Source organism: Zosterops lateralis (assembly GCF_965231275.1).
Source record: "Zosterops lateralis genome assembly, chromosome: 5".
Lineage (NCBI taxonomy): Eukaryota > Metazoa > Chordata > Aves > Passeriformes > Zosteropidae > Zosterops > Zosterops lateralis.
This window is the reverse complement of record NC_139766.1, coordinates 40,757,398-40,782,893: the sequence shown is the minus strand read 5'-3', so window position 1 is coordinate 40,782,893 and position 25,496 is coordinate 40,757,398. Positions and strand designations below refer to the sequence as shown.

The following is a 25,496-nucleotide window of genomic DNA, read 5'->3' as shown; positions in this document are numbered from 1 at the left end:
GATCGCTTTCTATCTTGTATACTATTTTTGTTCTGTGTATCTTAACATTGTCTCCTCCAAATAAGGAAATATTAAATAGAATTGCCACCCAGTAGGCTTGCCCTAAATAAACAATAGAAAATCCCTGAACAGATTAGTGGTTTACAAATGCTTTAATGGTTTCCTCTGAGACAAAAGTCTGGACTTCTTTAATGCAAGCAAGGATTACAAATGTAATCTCATACTGGGGCTAGCTATCCAGTTCAAAAATTCTGCTACCAAACCACCAAAATACCTGTTAGGTACAGAAGAACATGCCTTGTGTGTATAAGTCAGTAAGGTGCCTTTGTATATTTTACATATAAGGAAATATATATATTTCCATGAAAAATCTGGCAGAAAAAAAGTACAGAAGTCCTCAGATTAAAGCTCTGGAGGACATTAAAGATGTACAGTAAAGGTCTGCAGCCATGTAACTTTTTTCAGAGATATAAGAATTTTTTATGAAAATCTGGTTTGATGTGCTTCATGTAGAATATGTATGATAATTTCGTGCCAAAAATAAAGACACAGAAAATCTGTAGCTTTAGTAGAACCCTTGGAGCATGAAGCAGCTACAGAAGAGTACTGCATGGGCTAAAACTAATTTCTGCATTTTTGACTGCTAGATTCTAATATAGATGTTTAGATCATCCATACATGAGGGAATCTTCAGTACGCAGACATCTGCGGAATCTATAAGTTGGTATCACCTGCATCAGCCAAATGAGTTAACATTCAAGAGCGTATTAAACTAGAGGAATTAAATTAATTGTGGCAGCTTATGTGTTTGAAGGAAGCTCAATGGTTGTTCTGCTGCCTGAAAGATTTTTTTTGTTGCTCTTTCATGGTATTTTTTTAAGGGTGTGGGATGGCAGCCACCAAAACATAAAATTAACCTTTTCCACTCACATTAATCAGATTTTTACTTATTTGTGGATGGTTTACAATTCTTACAGGCACTTATATACCTCAGCAATGTTTTATTCTTTAAACATTTTTGGTCTTTCACTGCTGCTCCTTAACTGGCCGCTATATTTTGACATCATAAATCAAAGATATGAAAATATTTCAAGCTCAGCCAAACTGGAATGATTTTTCACTCAAGCAACTATTGTAGTGAAAAAGATATATGTATTTTCCAAATACACAAAAAAAAAATTGTAATAACGACTTGATGTCCTATTGTAATTATAAGTAATTTTGTTCATAAGCCTAGTTCTATTTTAAGATATATGAATATATCTGTGATACATATTAAACTCTGTTACTAGTATGTACAGTAATTTGTACACATGTGATTTTAGCTCACAGAAAACACAACTTTTGTTGTTAGGTCTTTTCTGGAAGTCTTTGAAAAGTTATGCTACACAAGGCAGCCAAACAGCCAAATAGGTCTAAACCATATTATTTGCTCAGTGCTGTTATGGAGATTTTAAAAATTGAGTGCTACAGAAAAAAATTCCATTGGGCACCATTGATAACTTCCCCCCAACAGCAATTTAGATCTTAGCTTTTGCAATGTTACAGCAAAGAAGATACTTTCTTTATCTGAACAGATTTTACATACAAAGAATATAAACATCAGGTCAATCTTTCTTAGACACTTGAAAATCTATATGCACAGAAGTTTTGCACAGAAAGCTTCCACAAGAACATAAATTATATTTCCCCTGTAAATCACTTTCACTTTTACAAGAAGATGACTTTTGCTTAAGTCTCCTTAGGAATGCAATCATGTAACCTTGGTCTCATCTATTCAAAATCCTATTTCCTTGTCATTTGGTATCTTTTTGATTTGTAACACTGTGTCAAAAGCATTAGACAAATGCTTTGATGCAAAACTGTCTTTTTCAGCAGAGTCAATAGGGGGGTAAGTCCATCAGTCATTTAGCATTTGAAAAGTAGCTTCTACACATTCTAATTTCTCTTCAAGAGTTTCCCACCCCTTAATGTTGAAATGATTGCATTCAATATAAAATATATGTGCCCAAACAATAAGCTCAGAAAACCAAGTTACAATAATTAAATTCAAATGCATTATTTCCTTAACTTGAATATATTTTCAAACATTTATTTTGTTAGTGTGTTAGTCAGCTGTTAAAATGTTTTAACTTTTCACAACTGTTAAAAATGATCTTACAAAAAAAGGCAAAAGTATTCTAGCTTCTCTTTATGACATTGAAACACAAAAGGCTGCTTGGATTTAAGGACTTTTGTTCAATTATTTTAAACAGAATTTTCATAGTACTGTTCTAAACTTAATAAATTATTAAAGAAAAGAGAAATAAAGAATAGAAAGGAAAAAGTCTGTTTGCTGGGCATATAATTGTGAGATTCTGCATGTCTTATAGTACAAGGTCTTTACTGCAATGGATGTATTTTCATTTATATTCATTTTTTCCTTGTATTTTAGATTAAAAAAAATATTACTTATACAGGAAAAAAATACAAATCTACCAAAAAGTAGAAGTGCTACTAATATTAGCTCATAGGTTCATTCAAAAATTTATATCATTTTAATTAAGCTGCAACCATTCTGGCAATAAAGTGATTTTTGAGGTTCTAAAAACACATGAGATGTGAACAACAGAAGTAAAAAACACATTTTTGATGCACTGCATAATTTATGCCAAATGTCTTCAGTGGGGTAACACCACACTGGAAAAGCTCAGTCAAAGATCCGTCTTGAAAGTCACAACTAAACTACACACACAACACATTATTTTAAACAGAACTACTATAAAAGAGAACGTCAAGCATTTTGATATTCCTTTAAGACATTTGTATGCAAATTTAAATGTCAAACACATGGCTCTTTGTCAAAACCAGCATATGGCGAGATGTGCCAACTAGAATCAAGGTAACACTAATTTTGTAAACAATTGTTACTGAAAAGGTAGGTAGTGTTATTCTACATATCAACTACAGATCTCTTATTAAAATGCAAGGAGAAAATATATTTTTAGTACCAAGGAATTAGCTAATACATTTTTACCTTTGAAGAAATACCAGTTACTATTCAGACTACCTTTTATGCAAAAGGTTACTCAAAAAACTTTCCATTGAAAGCCAAAAAACATACTTTGATTTTTCTAATACCTAATTTGTAACATACATATTTCTGGGATTCAAAGTGAACAGATAAAACATATTCTGCTAAACCTTGTAGTTGTATAGCTGAAGGGAAGAAACAGATCAAATCCAAACATATTGCATATTTTCTGTTACCTGAATAATGTAAAGCCTACAAACTAGTTATCAATTTTTCAGATGACATAAAATAGAATGGTTTATTTTTTCACTATATGAATTTCATTATTTAGTAGCAGAAAATGACTGCTCTATTATTTATAATTTGCTGCTTATTTATTTAGATAGGGGTAGCCAAACATTTTTGACCCAACAGCCAAAAAATCAGTTTGATATTGTTCAAGATGACATGCTTTCTTACTCCAGAAAAAAAATGTCAAAACATAAAAGGCAAACAAAAAAAGGAATAAGACATATCCTTGTTCTCAGGACAACAAAATAGAATCAATCTAACAGTATCCACATGGAAACAATATTATGAAACTATGGAATAATTACTATTAGAGAGAAAATAGTTATGAGAGAAATACATCCAAATTAAGGCGTTTCAATGTGATTTGTAAACCTGAGTGGAAAAATTCTACTTATCTAAAATATTTCTGATTTTCCATTGCGAAACCAGCTTTCGGTTTCTGTTTTACAGATGACATGACGAAGTTTCAGAAATCAATACAATGTGTATTTAAGCTCCTGGTCATGAATCTCTGTGGAAAGACTAACAGACTAAAGGCTCAAACAAATTCAATTCATGCAATATGAACTTCAGTTCCTGCTTCTGAAAGGTCTAGCTTATCCCACAGAGTTCTCAGGAATGAAAGAAACACCAATAATTGATGACATACTGCAAATAAAGGTCATTTTCAGTAGCTGGCTGTATATATGCTCTATAACGCTGATAGAACCAAATATTAATATGGCATGAGTATTCCTTCAAATTTGAGGATCTACATTCTATAAGCAGTTTTAAATTTAGCGTCATTCTTGCAGCTTGTGCTGTTGTATGTTGTGGCTGATAAACTGCTTTTGTTTATTTTTTATTTAGAAAATAACAACAACAAATATTTAACCGCTAGGTTCTCCCGCTCATGGAGTCATAGAAGAGCTTTCCTCTCTGTCTATTTCTTAAATGGAAAATCTTACATTTCACAAAGTAGCATTGCCACAGTCCACTCTGCAACTAAAGTCAGGTTCTCTGGGCCTCTACACCATCTAAAATTAGAAAACATTCAGGACAGAATAAATACTTAGTTGTCTGCTTGCTCTCTTTGTATGCATAATGTGATTCACCTCACTCGATGTAAAGCTCACTAAAGCTCACAAGTCCTGAGTCAAGGACTAAGGAAAAATTAAGACAACTAACTGAATTGGTTCACTGGTATCCAGCTTTTCTCTCTTATTTTGAGAATGGTGCCAGCAGTGGCCAGGTCTCCTTCTTACTACCTTAAAACATTTCCCTGGTTGTTTTTATGTCCAGCTCCATTTTTCTACAGGTACTGTGTTTGATGAGCAGAGGCACAATTAAATTGGCTGGTCAAAATTACATTTAACAGAGGCATATTACCTTCAAAAGAAAACTTTAAAATGCATTGTTTCCATCTGCTGTTGGAAGATGGCAGGATTTTTTTGGTCCCCATTTTTGTGCTAAGCACAACCCACCTCTTCTACCTCAATTGATGAATTTAGAAATCTTCTGTATAAAAAAAGTAAGAGCATTTTCATGAACTGAATCACTCTGAAAAGAGATATAAATTTCTAAATGACTGACCTCTGCCAATATTTCCTAAAGCACAAGAAAGCAATTTTGTAAATGTATTGCTAAAATACTTTGATCATACTCCGAAAAGGAATTTTTTTTCTGCATTTTAAGTCTGTCAGAATTATGTGCTCTGATTTACGTCTCTGTCTACCATCATAATCAAGCACACCTGCAGAATCCCACTGAAGTCAATCAAATTCAATATATGTATATAAGAATCTACCAGTAGAAAATGTTTTTGACTCTATGGCCTGCAAAAGGTGATTGTACACAAGTTAATAAAATCCTCATATTCAAATTAGGAGGGTTTTTTTTTTTTAATTCCATCAATTCATTTTTAGGCCATTTAAAAATCATTAATCTATTCTGCACTACTGTTTGCAGGGAAACCAATGTTTCTCAGCAATCAGCATGATTTAATACTTTTTTTAAAAGTGATATGCAAACATAACATCAACTGTAATGGCTTCTCTGTGTACACTTAACATTCCAACAATTAAAACATTTTTTGACATTTTTCTTCAAGTTGTCCTTCCAGTGCCCTATCTGAAATTAAAGAACAAAAATGCTAAGCCTGTTTAATTTAGAATAGCAATGAATTAATCCTAATAATGAAATAACTTCAATACAACGTCGTCTTTGAATCATTAGAGGATTTACGGATAGTATCTTCTGAATGCAAACAAGATAATCATACAAGCACAGATACCAAATAACCCTTTTTCCAAACACTGGTGGGCATGCATATTCAACAAAATGCAAATATTGACTTTTCTGATAGCAACTAGATCAGATTGCTAAGGTGCCTGATGAGACACTGCAATCCCAGTGTGGGAAACAGCACTGACCTTCATGCTCCACATGACAAGCCTGTAGCTTGCTTGCATTTATGATTCCCCTTAACTCTGAGCCACAACTGCAAGAATAAAGTAGACATGTGGAAAAGGGCAATCTCAGTCAGTACAGAAGAGCCTGAAAGGAAGTAAACAGGTTTCATGTCTCATAGTACCTCTCCAGAGAAACAAAGAGAGGAGGAAATGTCATTTGCAATTGAATGCTTATGAAGATAAACGGGCACATAAAAAGACTTTTTTTTTGCTTAATAATCCAGGAAAAGGGACAACAGGTCACACGCCTTGCACATTTAGCAATCAGTATGTCCAGCAAGTATGTTAAAATACCTATGTTAAATACCTATGAAAAATGCTAATGCTTTAAAGAGAGTTCTTCCAGAATGAGTGCATAGTCACACAGAGAGTCACGTGACATGCTTTACCAAAAACCTTCCCAAACACTTTACGAAAAACCAAATTTGAAAGGATATCTCTAATACTGTATATTTGAGTTTGCATGTTTTAATCTTGAACTACATTACATTTCCAAGTTCTGCCTAATCCAACACTTCAATTTGAAGTGAAAACAAAAAAAAAAAAAAAGGGAAAAAGTTCAGCTTTTATTACACTTGCTATAAATGACATGACACCTCAAAATAGCTGTTTAACATATGTATTTAAAGACTATTAAAAACTTACAAGAAATCCTTTTTTCCCTAGATTCTCATTTCTGTTCTGAGATCCTCTTTCTACAGTATACTTTTTATTGTATGTCTGTCCTGACATTTTATCTGTACATCTGCAAACATACAGATATATTTCAGTAAGTTTATTAATATATATTTACACAGCAGTATGTTAAACCACCTTAGAAAGACTATGTTTAAGCAATATAAACACATTCACTTTAGCTTTCATCATTCTGTTTAACTTCTGCCAATCTATTCCATTTATGATACTCCTAACTCTATGCATTGCTTTTATTGTGAGATGTCAGCCACAATTATAAAGAGTAATAAGATTTTTCAATGTTTCTGGGGAAAGAAGGTCAGACTACTGCTAATTAGACCAGAGTGCAACCTATGTATATGGTCCCTTGGGCACAGAAATTATGATTATGATACCAGAATGTTTTTATTGAGATTTTTTCCTCCATCTGCAATGCATTTTTTAGTGGGAAATTATCCTTAAGGCTACAAAATCACAGCTTTTGCATTTTATGAGGAAGAATCAATGTGTGCTTATTAGAAACTTGGTGGCACTTATAATGCAAATGGGAATTTTGTATGCTGTTCTATTTGCTAAAATTCTCTAATCTTTCCTTCCTTCTGAGAGCCTTCATTTAATCAGCTCTATGCAGAACTTTTAAAAGCTAAGAAAAATGCTTGTTTTATTATTCTTGGATTTATTTATTTCTGAGATAATGAAATGCTTTCTTAAATTTCCATTAAAGTAATGCTGCCATGGATTTTTACAGTCTTTTAAAAGAATGAAAATATCAAGATTTGACTGATTATCACTAGTGGGCCAGCATTCCCAAATATACATGTGCTTTTTTGCATAACTTAAATAGAGAGAAATTTGAATCATATTTTTGAGAATTTTTGTTTTGATGTTCTGCCAGCATAGCAATCTAAGCCTATGCTTAGGTTAAGTCTAGACAGGACACCAAATGCCAGAGAAACAAAAATTTATATCCTGGGCACTATGTGTCTAAATAAATTCTACGTGCTACAAAGTCCAGCAAGCACAAAGAAAAGAAAGAATCCACTCTACCACATTGCCATTGAATACAAAATCACTTGCTTATAGAATGGTATTTAGATGTGCAACCATTCATGTCAAAGCTCTTAGATTATTTAACCAACAATCACCCATTACTTTATCAGCCATGGATTAACCATTAAGCCAACCCCTGTCCAAGAAAATTCTGGTAAGTTTATGGACAAAAATCTCTCCCACTGTATTTCTTTCCCAGGCTGAGGACTCTGATAAACAGATTTTTGATCAATAACTGTTGCCCAAACAGCCAAAGCCTCCATGTAATTATGCAGGGCCACACAGAATTAGTTTGTTGCTCTCATTGCAATGATACCATATGGATATCCTTTGCATAGCTGAGCAAAACAAAATCTGGCAAACCTTATTGTCAACTATTACTATTAATTTTGAAAGACAAACTTTTTCTGACAGTACATCATATAAACTTAAAAAATCTTTAAGAATCAGTCAAAATTTACCCTACTATGATTTCATATAGTATTTTAAAAATTAGAAAATATTTGAATCCTTATTCATTAATAAAATACTATTATTTCTTGAAGATTCACCAGGCCCTCTAAGGTGATGGAAGAATAGGTCAATTTACAAAAAATAAGCCTGTAAAGACATGACCCAAACTGAACGTTCACCTTAACTGTTTTCACTCAGGCCCATAAAGTTCACTCCTTTTCAAAATCTGAAACTGAAAACTCTGTGTCCTATGATTATGAAGAAAACTAGAAGTTACTTCAAATACTTAATCTCTAAAAACCTTTGAAAGTTCAAAGGCATATCCTACCCCTCGACATTCAAGGGAGGTTACATTTTAAGCTTTACACATATTCTCCCCTGAGAACAAAGATTACTTTCTGCCATGCCAGATCTTGAAAGATACGAATGGCTGGTATTGAAAAATGGAGACAGAGCTTAGGCAAAATGGGGCACAAGTGGGAAGAACAGGGAAAAAGAAGGCTTTAGAGGAAATTATCCAGGCCATGGCTACACAAATGAAGTTATCTTTACATAGGTACGTAAAGGCAAAAAACCAGAGCTTTTTATTGTAACCCATAAAATGAAACATTTTATCTTGCCCTATTAACAGAACACCTTAGATTAGTCTTCCAGATAAGAGAAGTCTTGCTTCAATTTAAAGGACCAGAAATTTTATTATTAGGAAGAAAGGTCAGAAAGATGTATTCATTTGCATAATCAAAAAATTTTGTATGCTTTTTGTACTAATTACTTGAATAGCAACAATATAAACATAATTTTTAATTTTACCCTCTTGAATTACATTTTAAGTTGTGAGATACCTATTCATTGTTTTAATAGAATTAAAATATTTCATTTAAATAGCTAAGTTCCTTTGACTAATTTGTGTCATGTAAGAACATATATGAGTAGGTCTATCTTTAATACTTGATGCACTTCATTTTACAGCTCATTTATTTAAGGAATTAGCTTTTCAGGTCTTGGGGAGCTACTTTAAATTTGAGGATTAAAAAAGAAATTTATCATATATATATATATATATATATATATATATATATATATGAATTAAGAAGCAGAAAGACTTTTGAATGACTAGAGCCTCTGGCTTGGATCCCTTCAGAATAAGGTGTAATAATTACCCACATTTAAACTGCTAGTTAAAATGGATGCATTCATTCCTTGCAAAGTTTCCTCAGAAACACAAGACTCTTAAATATAATCTAAACAGACAGCTGGGTCCACCCTTTATGATAATGTGCCACACAGCTTTATTAATCTGACCTTTGGAAACAAATGAGAAATTTTATAGTGCCCCACCATAATTGTTAGTGGCAGGCATTTTAGCAGTCTGTAATTTGCACTTCACTGTAACATCTACTTTCAGTTATGATGTAAACGTTAACAGGATCTGACACCATCAATCATGTTCTGGTGTCTAAGGCAAGTGACAAAAGAGTGCTTGGAGTAAACTAGAACACGACCTTAATGATAATTAAACACATCAACTCTTGCTATTCAAAAGAGAAGGCAAAAAATGAATGTGGTAATTGTATCAACCAGCATCTGAATGATATACAGCTCTGCAAACATTGGGAGTGAAAGTTGAGGTGGAAATTATGTTCATCAGACTCATTTTTCAAGTTTATATAAGTTTTGATTTTCCTTTTAGTTGCTTGCAGGAGTTATTTGATAGAAGAAAATATGTTTTTAATGTATAATCAATAGTATTCTGAAAAATATTATATGAATGCAAAAAGTAATTCCATTTAAGATGGCATGAATATGGAAATTTCCTCTATGTAACACAAACATGTCAGGTTTTTTATGCATAAGTGTTCTTAAAAGTTTATGGCCTACAAACAGCACAGAAAACTTATATGCAAGTTATGTTGATTGCTACCAGTGTTATAAATATGCAATAAAAACCAGTAGCCTCACACCTGAATGAAAAAAATACCTATTTACAGGCATTTATTTTCAAAAATGTATAAATTAAATAGAATTTATTTCTGAAATACCAGTATATATACAGATCTTTTGCTTCTGAATGTTATGTATTCCTCAACTTCACTTTTTCTTTCATTACAACCCTTCCTCAACTTTAAATACTTCTGTATGAATAGTTTAATTGAACTACATTGGATTTTAAGTTCATATCTAAAAAAATTATTGAAGAGCATGTAAAGATCTCTGTGGATTTTTAAAATTATTTCTATGTATATCTTTTGCAGTGATACAAATATCATAGCCTCCTTTCTGTTCAGTAACAAGGTATCACAACAGACTATTTTATATAAACATATTAAGATAATACTGAGATTCACTGAGAGAAGGAAGGGTTATGCTATAGGCAAATAAAACCCAATAACAAAAGTTGCTTTCCCAAAAATTCTAATATACATTTATTAGCTATTACATTCTATACTTTTTATTTACGAAAATAAAACAAGTTTTTCCGTTTAATAGCATTTAGACAGTTTTGTTTTTGAAAATCTATTCTAAAAGGAAAACTTGAAGTTGTTCAGATAGGAAGACTATCTTGCCTCAACAGTCTTTTACACAAAATGTGAGCTGCACTTTCTATCATTCTCATTTGTTTATTTTTGGTCATAATAATTGCCTGCCACATCGCGAGTTGTGTGAAATAGCCTGCTCCATCTGGCTATTATATGCCAAACTTAACTAAGATATCTGTGGTGCTGATACAAATTTTATTTTGCTCCTCATTCTGAGCATGAAAGTTTTGCAAAGGAGTAGGGTACACAGAAGAGGTAGATAATATTTTAAACCAGCTAAGGTTCAGAGAAAATGACCGACTTTACATTTAGATTTCTACTGTTAGTGCAATCAAAGGAATATTCACTACATGTGAGAAGTATGGCATGCATAGCCTACAGATACACTGCACTACTGTGTATATATCTGTATTAAAGAATCCAAGTATACTTTTTCTGTGAATTTAGTGCAAACCTTCAGTGCTCAAGAGCTAATTTAAATTACCTCATACACCATCTGTGGTTTGCATACTGCTTTTAAGATGAAAGAGGTAAACCAAAGTCATTATTGAACATACACATTGTCTTAAGCACGAAGAAGAATCTTAATACATAAAATTGCAAAGCTTTTAGCATCAATTTTTAACTTTAGGCCCTCAACATTATTAATAATAAAACAATAGACTAACTTGAAGTCAAATCATATTCATTAACTCTTCTCAGCCTACTCCTGAAACAACACAAGAAATTACCCAAAACATTTTCACTATAATGTTACAAGTTAAACAGTAACTACTCTTACATGGAAGCTTTAAAAAGAATCTACATTAAAAAAAAAATCAAACTGTATTGCTGTTCAAAGTGTTTTTGGGTCACACAACATTAAAATTCAGACTACCAATACATTTAAATTTAAATAACCAAAACTGCTACATTCATACTCTGAGTGACTTCTTTAAAACTAGTTAAGTCTTAATAGGAATTAATATATATTCCAGTAAGTATTCAGCCCTCCTCTCTCCTGCCAGTGCTGAATCTCCTCTACTGCATCTGTTCAAATTAGGTGTTTGTGCACTACAGAGAGAAACTTCATGAATACCACTGAACTTATTCTCTCTTGTCAAGTTCACAACGTCTCCTTTGAAATAGATTTAATAATTTAACAGAACACAACCTAAATTTTAGGAGGACATGGATGAATTAAAAAAAAAAAAAAATAGGAATACCAAACTCTTACGTTAGCTCTACTATGCTACTACATGCAGAAATAACCATTGTATCTCTTGTTAGAATAGATATATCATTTTGGAGAAGAGTTCTTGTTTGGAATTTTGACACAGACCACCTTTTTCCCTTCCAAGTTTCTGAATATCATGAATATTACATATGAGAAGAAAACCAAACTCAGACGTACATTTTCCTGTTGTAAAGAAAATCCAAAGAAAGAAATTCTTTGTACGTATAATTCCGAAAACTGCTAACAAGTCAGACACAAAGAATTTCATCCTTTTATGAATGCAATAGAGCTCAGTTGTAGAATATTTTTGCTTTCACATTTTCTACACTGTATTATATCATTATATATTCATAATTACATAATGTATATAGGATCATATATATAAATTATCATATAATACATATTATAATTACATGTAATAAATATCAGTAGTTATCTCTGTAGCAGTTATCAGAATATATGTGCAGTCCCTTCAAAAAGAGGCAGAAATAATGGATATGCATTTAAGAAAAAGTAGATGCATCTTATTATTCCAATTGATTTTTTTAATATACACTGGCAGCTGTGAATTTTTGTATATTTTACAAAAACTTTTTAGTCTCACTTAGTGTCTTTTGGTTTTTAATTATTATCTTTTTGTATATATATTTGCTCTTAGCAAAAATGGACTTGGCAAACAGTATAAAGTTGGAAATAACTCCTCGGTGAAAATACAAACCTAATTTGTAACAAAACACTCAAGAAATTCTGTGTGATATTGTTCCTCCCTTGACACTAACACAATAAAACTGCAGACAATTTTTCACTGGTATGGAATGTAGGTCTGGAATTTAGCTTAAGGTAAATGCTGCAATCCTGTAAAATATATGCACTGTGTTGTATCCACTCGTTATTACTTTAGCATTTTAAATTAATTTCTTGACTAAGATAAAGTGTGCTTACCTCAAGATAACAACTCATGAGGCCATATTTGTGCAGTTTACACTGTTTATGTCCATGGCATAGGTTTGACTAGGTTACTAAACTAACACTGTGCTGTATTGACAGAGAGAAATCAAAATTGGATTTGAGCACTGTCAAATAATGCTTTGTTTAAAAGAAATAAGAAAACATTTTCATAAACCTGCATATACCAAAGAGACCTTGCTCTTAGAATCTACTTTCTATGTTGTATAATCCCACTGTTATCAAAGATATTACCCCAAACTGATATCCGACACTGATTCACACACTTTGCTTTCTCAAAATGAGCTTCAAGCCTTCTGAAAAAAAAATTCTAAGGTTTTTATACTAAAATTATTTTCACACATGAAGATATTTGTTTCCTTTAAATGTATTTCATAATCTGACTCCAAATTCATTCAGACCTTAGCATTATAATTTCTATAAATACGAATCATGATAAAGCCATTCTAATATAATAATAAAGAACACTCCAAAACATTCTATTAATAACACTACGTCTGTTGGTCTTTTGTAAGAAAGGGAAAAGAGAATTATTCAGGTGTAAAATAGAACTCTGTTTTTTATGACAATTCTTAAGTAACAGAAGAGATTTGAGTTTCAGTTGAGTAGGAGGAGAACAGAACAGGGAAAGAGGGATAGTATTTGGCCTATTTAACTCAAAAATCCTCATACCAACTCTTAAAACTTTATTCACTTCGGTAAATTGGAACATAATGACAAAGAAAAGAACTTCAGAACAAACACTGCAGGTCAGATTGGACAAACACCAACCTTTTGCTGCTACACATGTTCTCTAAAGTACTACATTTTTTTCTGAAATGTACTGGTCTAGTAGAGATGCTACTACAGCATAATAAACTAAAACATTAGTAAGTTCAGTACAGGAGTATTGCAGTTCAGATTCTAACCACACACAATTAATACTGGTCTGTTAAAAAATGAATTAAGAATCATTTGCTTGAGTAGACAAAATTAATCGCTGGATACATTACAGAATGTAATGAATTGTATATTTGGTCACAGTTAATGGTTTTAACATGAAAAAGGAAGCTGATATCAGACTGTGCATCATAATATGCATTGCTTTGTCCATTTTCAAAAGTAGTAACAGACAGACATATTTCAGGATGGATCTTGAACAGTCTGTTCACCTTCTGGCATTTGAGAGTATCTCCAGACACAACTCCACTTTTACAAGTTATTATTCAAATAAGGCCTTACTGATTTTGTATCTTAAATTCTTTCAATTTTGAAATTTCTTAAGCTTTTTTTCACTACATCTGGTCTTACATTCATCAGTGCAGAGAAAAAGACTACACCAATCTGGGATTTTAGAAACAGGAATGTTGTAAAGGAATGCTAACTATTTTAAGAGTAAAAAGCAAATAAGATATGCAGGTGATGCCTATATGATTTCCTCTCTAATTTCAGTAGCTAAAGATTATAAAAGGAGCAGATGTTTGCTAATGATATCAGAAGAGTCTGGCAATATGTTCATAATCATAGAGAATTACATTTTTGAAACTAATCTGTGAGTCAACAATGGTTTTACATCCAGATTATTAAGGTAAGCATAAGATGAGAAGCATTGAGTACAATTAGAAACTCAAGTTGTAATTAAAATTATGTCAGTCAAAATTCTCTAAATGGTTTAATTTTGGGTTTTAGTGATGTTCAAAGCTCAGTTCAATAGTAGCTAGCAAACAATTTAAAAGTATGCTATACATTTGGTATCAAAGTGCTCTTAACAAAAGTAAAAACTCTTCAAGTTAATATGATTAAAATTATTTCATGCATGTTTTGAAAATGCTACGAAAAGTGTGTATTTTCCAAATCTTAGGTGGAGCACTTTTTCTATCTTTTAAAACATGTTCTTTAAGTTGCTAAAACTACTAGGCAAAGTTACACTATCATATTCATTACATCATCATACTGCATATCATTGTGCAATATCAGCACAACAACCACTTTATTATAAGCCTAAATTTAGAAATTTTGTCACTGATTCTGCTAGGTTTTTCAGAAAGATATTATACCTTGTTTCTCTATACTGAAATCAATTTTTTAAATTATCAAAAAGCAAAATAATCGTACTGTAATTCAAGCTATGACTAAGCTTAGGGGCTGATCTGAAATGCTATGAGTTAACTGACTTATTTTTGTGGCTCGTCTTTTCCTGTGTGCCAGTGTTGTTTTTTTTTTTCTGTGAGAAGGAATTGAGATGCCTTTCAGGTTTGGCAAACACCTGATATGTGTCACTAGTCAACCCTCTGGTACTTTGGAAGTAAAAGCTTCTCAGAATAATATTGTTAGAAACTATTTCTACTTTAAAGTTTATAATGTTATTTATTAAAAGCACATAAATGTCTCCAAAGTCAAGCACAGGCTAGGAAGAAAATTCTTCACATTGCTTAAATGTAACATAATTTCTGATATTTTCAGATCATCACCAAAAAAAAAAAAATCTACTTTATCTTCCATTATAGGTTTGGAATAAAACATTTTTTTGTCTGAAGGAATTAACACTGGAAAAGAAAGGTAAGGAAGGTCAAATGAGACTTCAAGCCAGCAATTAAAAGTTAGCAAGATTTAGTTGGTAATTGTCTTGTTATTTCTTTCATATTATGGAAGTGTTATAAAATTAATTTCATTTGTATTCTGCCCTGGTGATAATAATTTTCACGTACAAAAAATTTTCAGAAGCAAAAGGGTTTGTCAACATACATTTAAACTGTAAAATGATAACATAGTGTTTTACATAAAAAGCAGTGTTTCTTTTCTCAAACAGTGTATAAAAAGATCTGTTACATGTTAAGTAAAACAAGAGAGAATATCACAGATCAGAAAGAGATGAGATTAGTGTCAGAATGGGGTGTGTTTGAGTATTGGTTTCTATTCTGGTGTGATTGACTTAGAGGCTGAAGACAGAAGTGACAGATGGGAAAAACAAGCAGGTCAGAAATGTATCAGAGGAAAAAAAAACACTATTGAATAATAAAATCATCCTTACTAAAATAAAAATAGGAATCAGATGTATCTTAGAGCGTTTTTTTATAAATTAGGTAAAATAATAATTACTAGGTATTTATAACATAATAAAAGATACAGAATGCTCCTTTATACTGATATACTGATCCTGCTGAAGTCAAAAAGCATTTGACTTGAATTCTGCTGCAATATCCTACCCTCTTAATAAATACAATTTAATGAAATCATTAATAAAATTAAATACTGAACTATTGACTTCAACAGAAGTTACAAGGCACAAGAAAGATGCCAGCATTTCCCTTGGTTAGGATGAGCTATAATTGTCCACTGAACTAAAAGGACAACAGTGCTTCTGAAAGCATCAGAACTGCTAAGAAACCACAGAAAACATTTTCTCCTTCTACCATATGTAGTGGCTAAAATATGCAGAGTGTAAGGAATATTGTTAGAAACCCATCCCAAGAACTTCAGGAAAATTTACTTATCTCAGAAGAACATCTGCAGAGCACAAAACATTTAGATGCTTTATGCTGAAACATTAAAAGTTAGTCTTGTTTCATCTGAACCAATCAGTATTTTAAGTAGAAAGTGGTTTAAGATTTTATATGCTGTAAGTGAAATAAATGTATCTTTATGAAACTTTGCAATTACATGGATAAAGAACACATGAAAACAAATAAATTTAAAGAAGATGAAAAGAGAACATCACAAAAAAAAAAAAAGCACCTCAAAATAGCATTATGCAATAAAGTATATCTGTAGGAAATCTTTCAAGTTGAATTGTCAGTTTAGGCAGGGACAAATTTTCTGAAATTTAGCAGGTTAAATATTTCCTCACGTGATGCTACAGATACAATCCCAACAAATTTTGTGCAGCTGAGCACCAATATTACTGCCTATTTGGAGAAAATAGATATCTCCCTTCAAGTAGAGTTTAATGAATCCTTTTGGTTGTGGTTGTGGCCAATGTTTTATAATCCTTAGAAAATTATTTCCGTGGTTAGTTAACTAAACCAACAGCTAATGAATAAAATGGGCACTTCTATTCAGCTCATTAGTTTGTTCCAACTTTTACTTGTTGCTCACATTCATACCATAATGACCACCCAGCAACAGCATGGAGTGGGGTGTGTGAGAAAGAGGGTCAAACATCATATATAACTGACATAAATCATAAAAGTCCAAAAAGAATGGCTCATTTCAGAGTCCTTCAGTATTCACAAATAATTTATTCCTGTAATCTAATCTGAGTTTCACAGTCTTTTTTGTAGTTTGTATTAAGTCACAAGACAGGAAAGCATTTTGAAAAATACATCATGGATACACTCACTACATCTAGAGAAAACCCACCTTTATATAGTATCACCTCTGAAAAGAAAATTAGAAATCACAACTTGGTTGTAAATAAAGGGGATTTTTTGGTTCAATTATTTTTCCCACGCACTCTTCAAATGAAGAACCATAGGTCATTCAGATGATGTAAATTATCATATCATCATAAACAATGTAATTACCCTGACACAACGCCAATCAACCATGAGCTTCAGTTTGCCTTTAGATGCTCTATTTAGCCTCTATGAGAGAGAAAGGAAGAAAATTGAGAGGAATGAGTACTGTGGTACATAAATAACGGAATTAAGAACAGCTAACTCAGCTGATATGATTACATATTGCTTCCTCAGGTAATAAAAAAAGATATAGGTTGGTTTGCCACTTAATTCCCTCCTCTCTTTGCAACATTTAAGTGGCGCTCGCTCTTTCTCCTATCCTCCTTTTGTTTCCATTTTAAAGTATCTCATATCTTATCTCCATAAAAAACTAAAATATCAAGAGAACAATCCTTGCCTCCATTGGCAATTTTGCTTTTCATCGCTTGCTTAGCAATTTTTAATGAAGATGTTTAGATGTTCTGTCTCTTAACAGACTTTATGTTAGAAAAAAATAAAAAAAAGGTGTGAAATCCACATTTGAGTTTTGGAAGTCTGAATATTCTTGATAAAGGGTTGTTTCTTAAACCAGAATATTCTATGTCACGTAGTGCTTGGCCACTGGCACAGAGTAAGGTGCAGTGAAAATATAAATTGTACACAAAAACCACCCACAACAGTAATTTTGCAAGGCAACCTATTAAGGACATGATTAATTTGTGGACAGATTGGAATCACACCTGGTTTCAGATCTACTGAATGGAAAGGGAGAAGCTAAATTGATGGTACTGATGTGTTATGGAAGTGTAATAACCAGCCACAGTCGAGGACATGAACTTTGTGAGAAGCTGTGCAGCCCATCCCGCCCAGAGTGCAGCAATCAGTCTTGTTCACCTCAGAGTTCCAAAAATAGTAGCTACTACATTTACTTTCTAAATATCAACCCCTTTCCTAGATACAGTTTTGTAATTTCAAATACTACAATACGTAGCAAGCAATCTATCTGGATTTTTACCAAATCCATCTGTTTTTTACCAAGAATGAATGTTACATTTGTGATAATTATAAGAATGTCCATACTTTGGAAACAATTGAGACTTACCTTTATGTCTTGAGCTTTCATGATTCTTTTCCTGCTGCAATTAAAAGCAAAAAAAGTATTAATTGCAGAATTACTTATCACAAAAATCATAAAATCATAGACATGCATGATCCAAATGAGACAGTGTAGTTCCTTCTCCATCCTGCTCCAAAGTAAAATCAACTACACTTTGCCTGATGCCTAAAGAGTCCTATAAAATCAATTTTTTTTTTTTGTCTGCTCTCACAATGACTGGGATTAAGTCACAGGACATGGAACATATTACCCAATGGGGCCATGCAGTGTCTGTCACTTGACCTCTGTCTTGGGAGGTGCTCATAATTTAACTGCACAAGTCCCTGTAAAACTGGGATTTGTCCCCTGAAGTAATTTTGGAGCATAAAAATTTACTCAAGGCAGTAATCTGTCCCTAGAATTTCAAACTTGGATTTTACACAATATTTGCTAAAAAAAAATGCTCTTTATTTTGGATATTGCAATTCTTCAAATATTTGCTGCTATATACCTTATGCCATTAAAAATAGCATTAGGAACAGGCTAAATGCAAAACACTTCTAAATTATGTTCCATTACAAGATAGTTTTGTTTTATAACTTTAGCAAGAAACAATTCTAAATTGTGTTCCATTACAAGATAGTTTTTCTTTAATAATATTAACAAGAAAAGGAAATTACATAACTTTTCTTTTGCTGCAATTTTTAATGGGCATTTTTGAGATTTTAGCTTTTGATAGCAAGGAGAGTGCATTGATAACTCTTCAGTACTAATTGCAATGTTTTGTTTTAGCTATATACACCAAGGATTTGTTTTCTTCATATTGTGCTCATAAGAGGTTCATTTAGTCTTAAAGGTATCCAGACATAGAAATCTATACCAAGAAGTCAGTACTTCTACACCAATACCTAAGTCCTTTTATCACTATATCTGTTAATATTTTCTAATTCACAGGGACACAGAAATGTTTAGTTATCATAACTTCAGCACAAAACCATATTATCCTCAAACAACTAAAACATATTGCTCCAACAGCTTTCATTTTCTGAAATAATAAATAATATGGCAAGTGATGCAATATTTTTGTTGTTCCCTGCAACCCAATTTTACAAATCTAAGTCAATGACTCTTTTCTAGTTTGTTTTTCAAACAAGTAAGTATGTAAAAACTTGCACCTATCTGGAAAATACGTTTTCAAATTTCTCCATGACTACATTGGAAACACTAGTAAGATTAAAAATTTAAAAAAAAAATTCTATTATCAGCAAAATGTGATGTACCAGATACATTTGTAGTATTTCCTAAACACAATGAATGGTATTCCCTGAAATAGTAGATATGATGTGGTGAATTTGCCAGCATCAATTTTCATGCCATTCTGATTTTCATGCTATACTACATTTAAAGCAATGGTTTTAGCATTACTTAATTTCTTTCACGTTTCATTTTACCCTACTGTCAGCATTTGGTGTAGAGGATTTGTCTAGTACTTTCTTCTAGTCTCCTAAAGGAAAACTTGCTTTTAATTTTTATTTTATATATCTTTAACAGCCGTGGAGTGAAACTTAGCCCTTAATAGGCCAGTGTAAACTCAGAGGAATCTTGTCCGTGATAAGAAGTCTGTGCTTATTAAAATATCAACAAACTACCAAGACTTAGCGTCAAGATGTAGCAAAGTTATGTTAGCATTCAGACAGTGCAATTTTATGGGCTCCACAGATGCTGTTCAGTTCCACAAAACTCACTAGTCTTTTCTCTCTTCTTTAGTTTGGAATCAGAAGAATGGAAATTTTTACCAACAAAGCTGCAATAGATACTAAAGACTTAATCCAAGAATTCATCACTCGATCAGAGTAGCCTTGCAGGAAAACAATATTCAAAGTCAAATATTGATATCAAAGGAGAAGAGAAACACTAATTAGGGTGAGAATTACTTTTTTCAGAAGAAGAGAGTGCAACAAACTTGGTAAAGTTTAGAATAGAAACAAAATTATTTAAATTAAATTTTCAAATAAAAAAAATGCTGTATTTCTTTTAATAATGAAATGTGTTAAGATTTCAAGGAAAGGAGGAATTAACTGCAAATAACTTTTCAGACCTATTTTTTCTAATATCTTTATTTTCTTTAATTTCAGCTGAAGATTTTGGAGCAAATTTTCATGGCTTAGCTTTCTCAAAATACTCAAATTTTAATTTTAAGCTGCCATTCAAACTAGAAAGAAAATACTTGGCAGATCATAGAGCAACCTCAGTGTGACATTCCTTGGGCCAAGATGCTTGGTAGCAGCAAGGAGCATCCACATAGAAAGAAAATTCTCTTCACCTCAAGTCATTTCAAAATTAACCAGTGATTAGACTGGGTGCAGCATCTCTGAACTCAGAAAATAGGTTTCTGCCTAGAGAAATCTTGCTAGATTACACTCTTCAACAGAAAACACAGAGTTAAAAACTGTAGACAAGCTTATACTGAGGGTGAATTAAATGCAGATTTCTCCTTAATATTGAAAGATAAATTATGTGAAATATATTCTGCAGAAAATCACTAAGAAGCAATGAATTATGCTAGTGAGCCAAGTCTACAAGCACCTATAACTTTGGAAAATTAATTTCAGATGCTCAGGGAAATAGGAACTGCTCATCCTGATGGAAAACACACAAACAAATAAACAAAAATTTCAGGGTGTTGGAATGTGAGAGAGATAAACAAACTTTTTTACCTTTCAGTAAATTAATTTTCCATAATGACATTTATTTCCACCTGCATTTGTGCAGTGTGCTAGGCTTTTAATGCTAGTTGGACTGAAAATAACAAAATTCTACCCGTGCACTATTAGAAACTATGTAAATGTGCAAGCATCATGGTATTAAGTAAAACGTACTTCTGTATAAACACTTGTGTGAAGGATGTTATAAACCCAGTATTACACATTTCTGTTATTTTTCTCCTGGATTGCATTATGATATATAAACAAAATATTTTTACCTAATATGTTAACAATCAAAAATTACATATAAATAAATTTCAAAAGAAATTTTATATGTGCACACACATATATATATCTTTATTCATGTAATCATTCTACATATATATGTCCAGAATGATTATATGAACTACAATGCTATGATGGCACCTATTGATATGAGCCATCTGTAAACAGAACCAACCATTTTGCATTCCATGATATTTTTATCAGCTTCAATATAGCAAAATGCTTTTGAATTTAACACTCTCCAAACAAATGAATCAGCCAGGTTACATGGCATTTTACGGCTTTGTGTTGCATTACAGTGTATCAGCCTGGTGAAATGTATTGATGCAGAACATATTAGAACTATAAAGAAACCTTTCCTGTGCTCCCAAAAAGGCTGAATTTAAAGTAAATCTTTTGTGTAGACAATGTCAGACTTTCTGTTATGTTTGGGAACTGAAAAAACCACAGATGGTTGACCATAAAAATTTCTATTGTTACAAATCATAAGTTATAAACTGTTTCCAATAGAAATCAAACAAGGCTCTGCAAATAAACTGATTTAAATATACACAAATGCTTTTCAAAGGTATAAGAGCTCCTTTTCTAGTGCTTCTTTTTTTTTTTTTTTTTTGTCTTAATACACAAACACTATAAACATCTCTTAAAAAAATTGATATCAACATTATTCAGAAATAGCATGTTTGTTAAAGAAGGTTGGCATGGTACCAAGTCTTATTTAGAAGGGCTTCATATTAGCAATAAGGCATGTAGAGAAGGATGGTCAAAGGGACTCTTAATTTACCAAGAGGGTACAAAGCTATTTATATAAAGACCAGAGCTGATCTGTAGAGGTAGATGACATTCTAGGACTAAGAAAATACACCAACCACATAAGAAACAGTAAAGCTCATTTCTTAGCTTCATTTAAATATATATCATGTGAATTTTGTTTGTTTTTCCCTTTTTGAAAGAAAATTACTGTTTATAAACCTTGAATGTTGCACATAGGAACATTCTGACTGTCACTTAATTCTGTGTTTTTTAAAAGACAAACTACATAACTGTATTTCATACAGAACCCAAATTTTGGCTCTGCCTGAATCATCTGCTGAGGGTCTGGGTATGTGTCTGCCAGAGTGGGCTACTGATAAAGAAGAGGAGCCTTATTTTTTCTTTGGAAAACTCAGAGAAAGCCTCCTTTGCTATGCTGGCTCTATTTTTAAAAGTAGCTGCTGAATTAATCAAATTCCTAAAATAAACAAAGCACTAATTAGTGTAAAGCATATGGTAGATTGTCCTTGACATGTGACAAACATTTAAATAATTTAATAAACATACACCATTAATTACAGAAGCTGATGAAAAAGGGAGTGCAAACTTACTTGCTTTTCTAACGTTTTATAATGAAAAGTTACCATTAGACATAAAAAAATATATAGTTAAAATGCAGAAATCAGTTCTTTGTTCATTACCTTTATGGCTAATTCTACAGTAGAAGTACTATATAGATATTCTTATTATTATTAATAATAATAATATCATTTTAAAGAAAATATTATGAGAGGCATTGTTAAAGCATGTACAAGCTATAATAGCTGAATTAACAATATATTCATTTAAATTAATACAACAACTCTAAATACAAGAAATCTGAATTACAAATGTACAGAAACTTTTCATTCATGGGTGAAACAGCAGCACGGTCACAGACAAGGAGTACAAGCACACATACTGCACAAAGCAATCTGGTAAACTATTCTCAGACCCAATTTGATCAGTGACATTAGGCTGAAAATTTGTGTTTCAAAGAAGTTTTACAGAATCAGACTGTAGTTTTACAGAGCAGACTCTTAGCAACTGCAGTACAATTGCAATTTAAACTAAAAATGCATGCAAAGCAGGAGCAATGGCATTTACATTTGTAAAGCTGTTCTGTTAAGCAGCAGAAAGCAAGGCCTTGCTTACTATGGTAAGGAAGAAAGAATTTGTAAAAAGTGAACCATTTTCCTCTTGCTCTTGTCAGAACACTATTTACTGCAGAAAGCTTTTTAGTTTAATGTTTGCAGCAAGATTCTTGAACTGGTATTCTGCATACACATCCCAGTCTTCTTAGAGATTGCCACCATTTATAGCAGCAAATTCTGAGAAAATAATATGCCACAGGTTGTTCTAGTATTGATTAAGGCATCACATGAATATAAGATTGTGTGAAGGAAACAAGATGTGAAGCAAGGTTGCTAGGCAAAAATAAGGTAATATATAAAGCTGTTGAAGTTTTCAGAATTAATGGTGTTCCCAGGAATATTACTAAATATTACAGCCCTAAGAGCAAGCCTTACAGGCCTGTGGAGAAAACATGATGAAGTCTTGAATTCATGAATCTATATGAAAGCAACCCAACAGTATTTGGGGAGCCTTGATACAAGGGTGAAATGATTGCCATTAAAACCAAAAGCAAACCAAGAAAAATCCACCCAGAGAGGAAGGAAGTCTAAACTGTGAAATACACTAATTTGGTTCTTGGTTTGCTGATTTAGGTCCCTGAGAAACATGAAGAACAATCATGGCAGACCCAGGAAGGTGAGTTTGAAGTAGTTGTTCCTCTCTGCATGCAGATTGCAACTCCTTAAAAGTAAAGAGGAAGCAGAGAAGAAATAATAAAAAGAAATTAAAAAGTTCAACATTTTGTCTTTGTCTACATACTCTGAAGGAAAACTATCTCCAGACCAGACTTCAGTAAAGTGTGTGATTTCTATGTATGAAAAGCAGACAGAAGAAATTCCACACAAAGACCAACAGGTTTTCCTATTTAGGCCTCTCTGACATAAAAGCAAATAATCTAGATGGTTGCAAGGGCATATATTATTCTTAAAGGCAGCCTTGGATCGTGTAAAGCAGAGCAGACAAAGCCTTTGCCCTCAAGGTGAAACAGTTCTGGGCTAAAGTTACTGTCTAAATCCCAGGGTTTCTTCAGTACCAACTGAACTGAAGCAGCTTCCTGCTGGTGACAGCAACACTGTTCACACCAAATGTATACACCGGGTACTGCATTCTAGGAAATAACATTTCATTTTTAAGGTAGGCAGAGTCAGTCACGTTAGTACATCTTCAAAGCAAAACACCTTCTGGTAGGATTGTTCACCATCCATATAAACTCATTTCCAAAACAGTGCAGCCTAGTGTAAAAAGAGCTGTGTGCAGTAGGCTGCAGGTAGCTCCCAAGATAAATAAGCACCCAAAAGGACTTATAAGCCCTGATTACTCTTGCAGTTGAAAGGCAGCTGAGTAGTAGTTAAGGGTTTCATCTTTAATTTCAAGGATTCTTATTTCACTAGATCATTGGGGTTTGGGTTTAGTAGTACTATAAAATTTTCTTCCTTTTTTTTTTTTATTTTTGTTTTTTCGTCTTTGTTTTATTTTGGGGTGGGTTTTTTGAGGTTTTGTTTCCAATGTAAGACCTTGTGCAAGAGGAATCCTAATGATGCCACAGGCCCAATGAAATTGTTGTGAAAGGCCAAATATATATTCCTTCATTTTACTGAAGCAGAGAAAGGCTTGTTTGCCAACTCTTGTCAATTTTCCACAATGAAAATAGAAAATCTAATAAAATGTATATGCTGATTTAAGGATTAATTCTTCCACTGGCTGTTACCCTTCTATCCATACACCTCATTATCAATTGTCCTAGAACTGGTCACAGTTCTGCGCTGAACAGAAAAAAAATCCCAATAGAACACGCACAGAAGGTTACTCTGCATAGATTTCTTGGGCAGCTCACTCTTACAGAAATACAGTGCAACTATAGTTTATTTAATATGATGTCTTCGTACTTCGTTTTTTGATGATAGACCAAATACATTCAGAATTTACAGGCAGTTTCACAGCACATGACAGAAAAACGTTCTACCAATTTTACACTGCTGTGCAGCATCACTGTTTTTATAATGCTTTAAGCATTAAGATGCTTTAATGCATGGTTTAAGCAGCAGAAGAACTGTATACTTTTGCATTAAAACATGTACTACTATGAACAAAACCACTTATGTACTGAAGATTTTACAAGCCAATTTATGTAGCTAAATCCAGGCTACAGCTCTTCCTCACTAAGTAGGAGGAGCCAGACAAATAATGACTTCACAGAAGTAATTACTGCTATTTGCGCATATTTTGCATTAGACTTCATATGCTCAGACACTCAGTCTACTATTACTTTCTCATGGATAGACAGCATAACATACAGTTTCTTCAAGCCTACCAAGAAAGAAATGGAGTAACAAAGGACAGTTAGTGAGATGCTGCAGATGAACATACTTATCTGATATAGCTCAAAATCATATTCAGTATATATATCTATTGCAATTA

The 25,496-nt window shown here is 32.6% G+C and overlaps 1 protein-coding gene across 3 annotated transcripts in view; it reads right to left on the bottom strand.

The window, feature by feature from the left end:
* The window catches only part of FSTL5 (follistatin like 5), a 269,454-nt gene that overhangs the window by 208,615 nt on the left and 35,343 nt on the right, over nt 1-25,496 (bottom strand). For all 3 annotated transcript variants that reach the window (XM_083861258.1, XM_083861256.1, XM_083861257.1), the window contains exon 3: nt 18,169-18,202. In XM_083861258.1, coding sequence (XP_083717384.1) covers nt 18,169-18,202 — 34 coding nt within the window. The remainder of the gene's footprint in view (nt 1-18,168; nt 18,203-25,496) is intronic.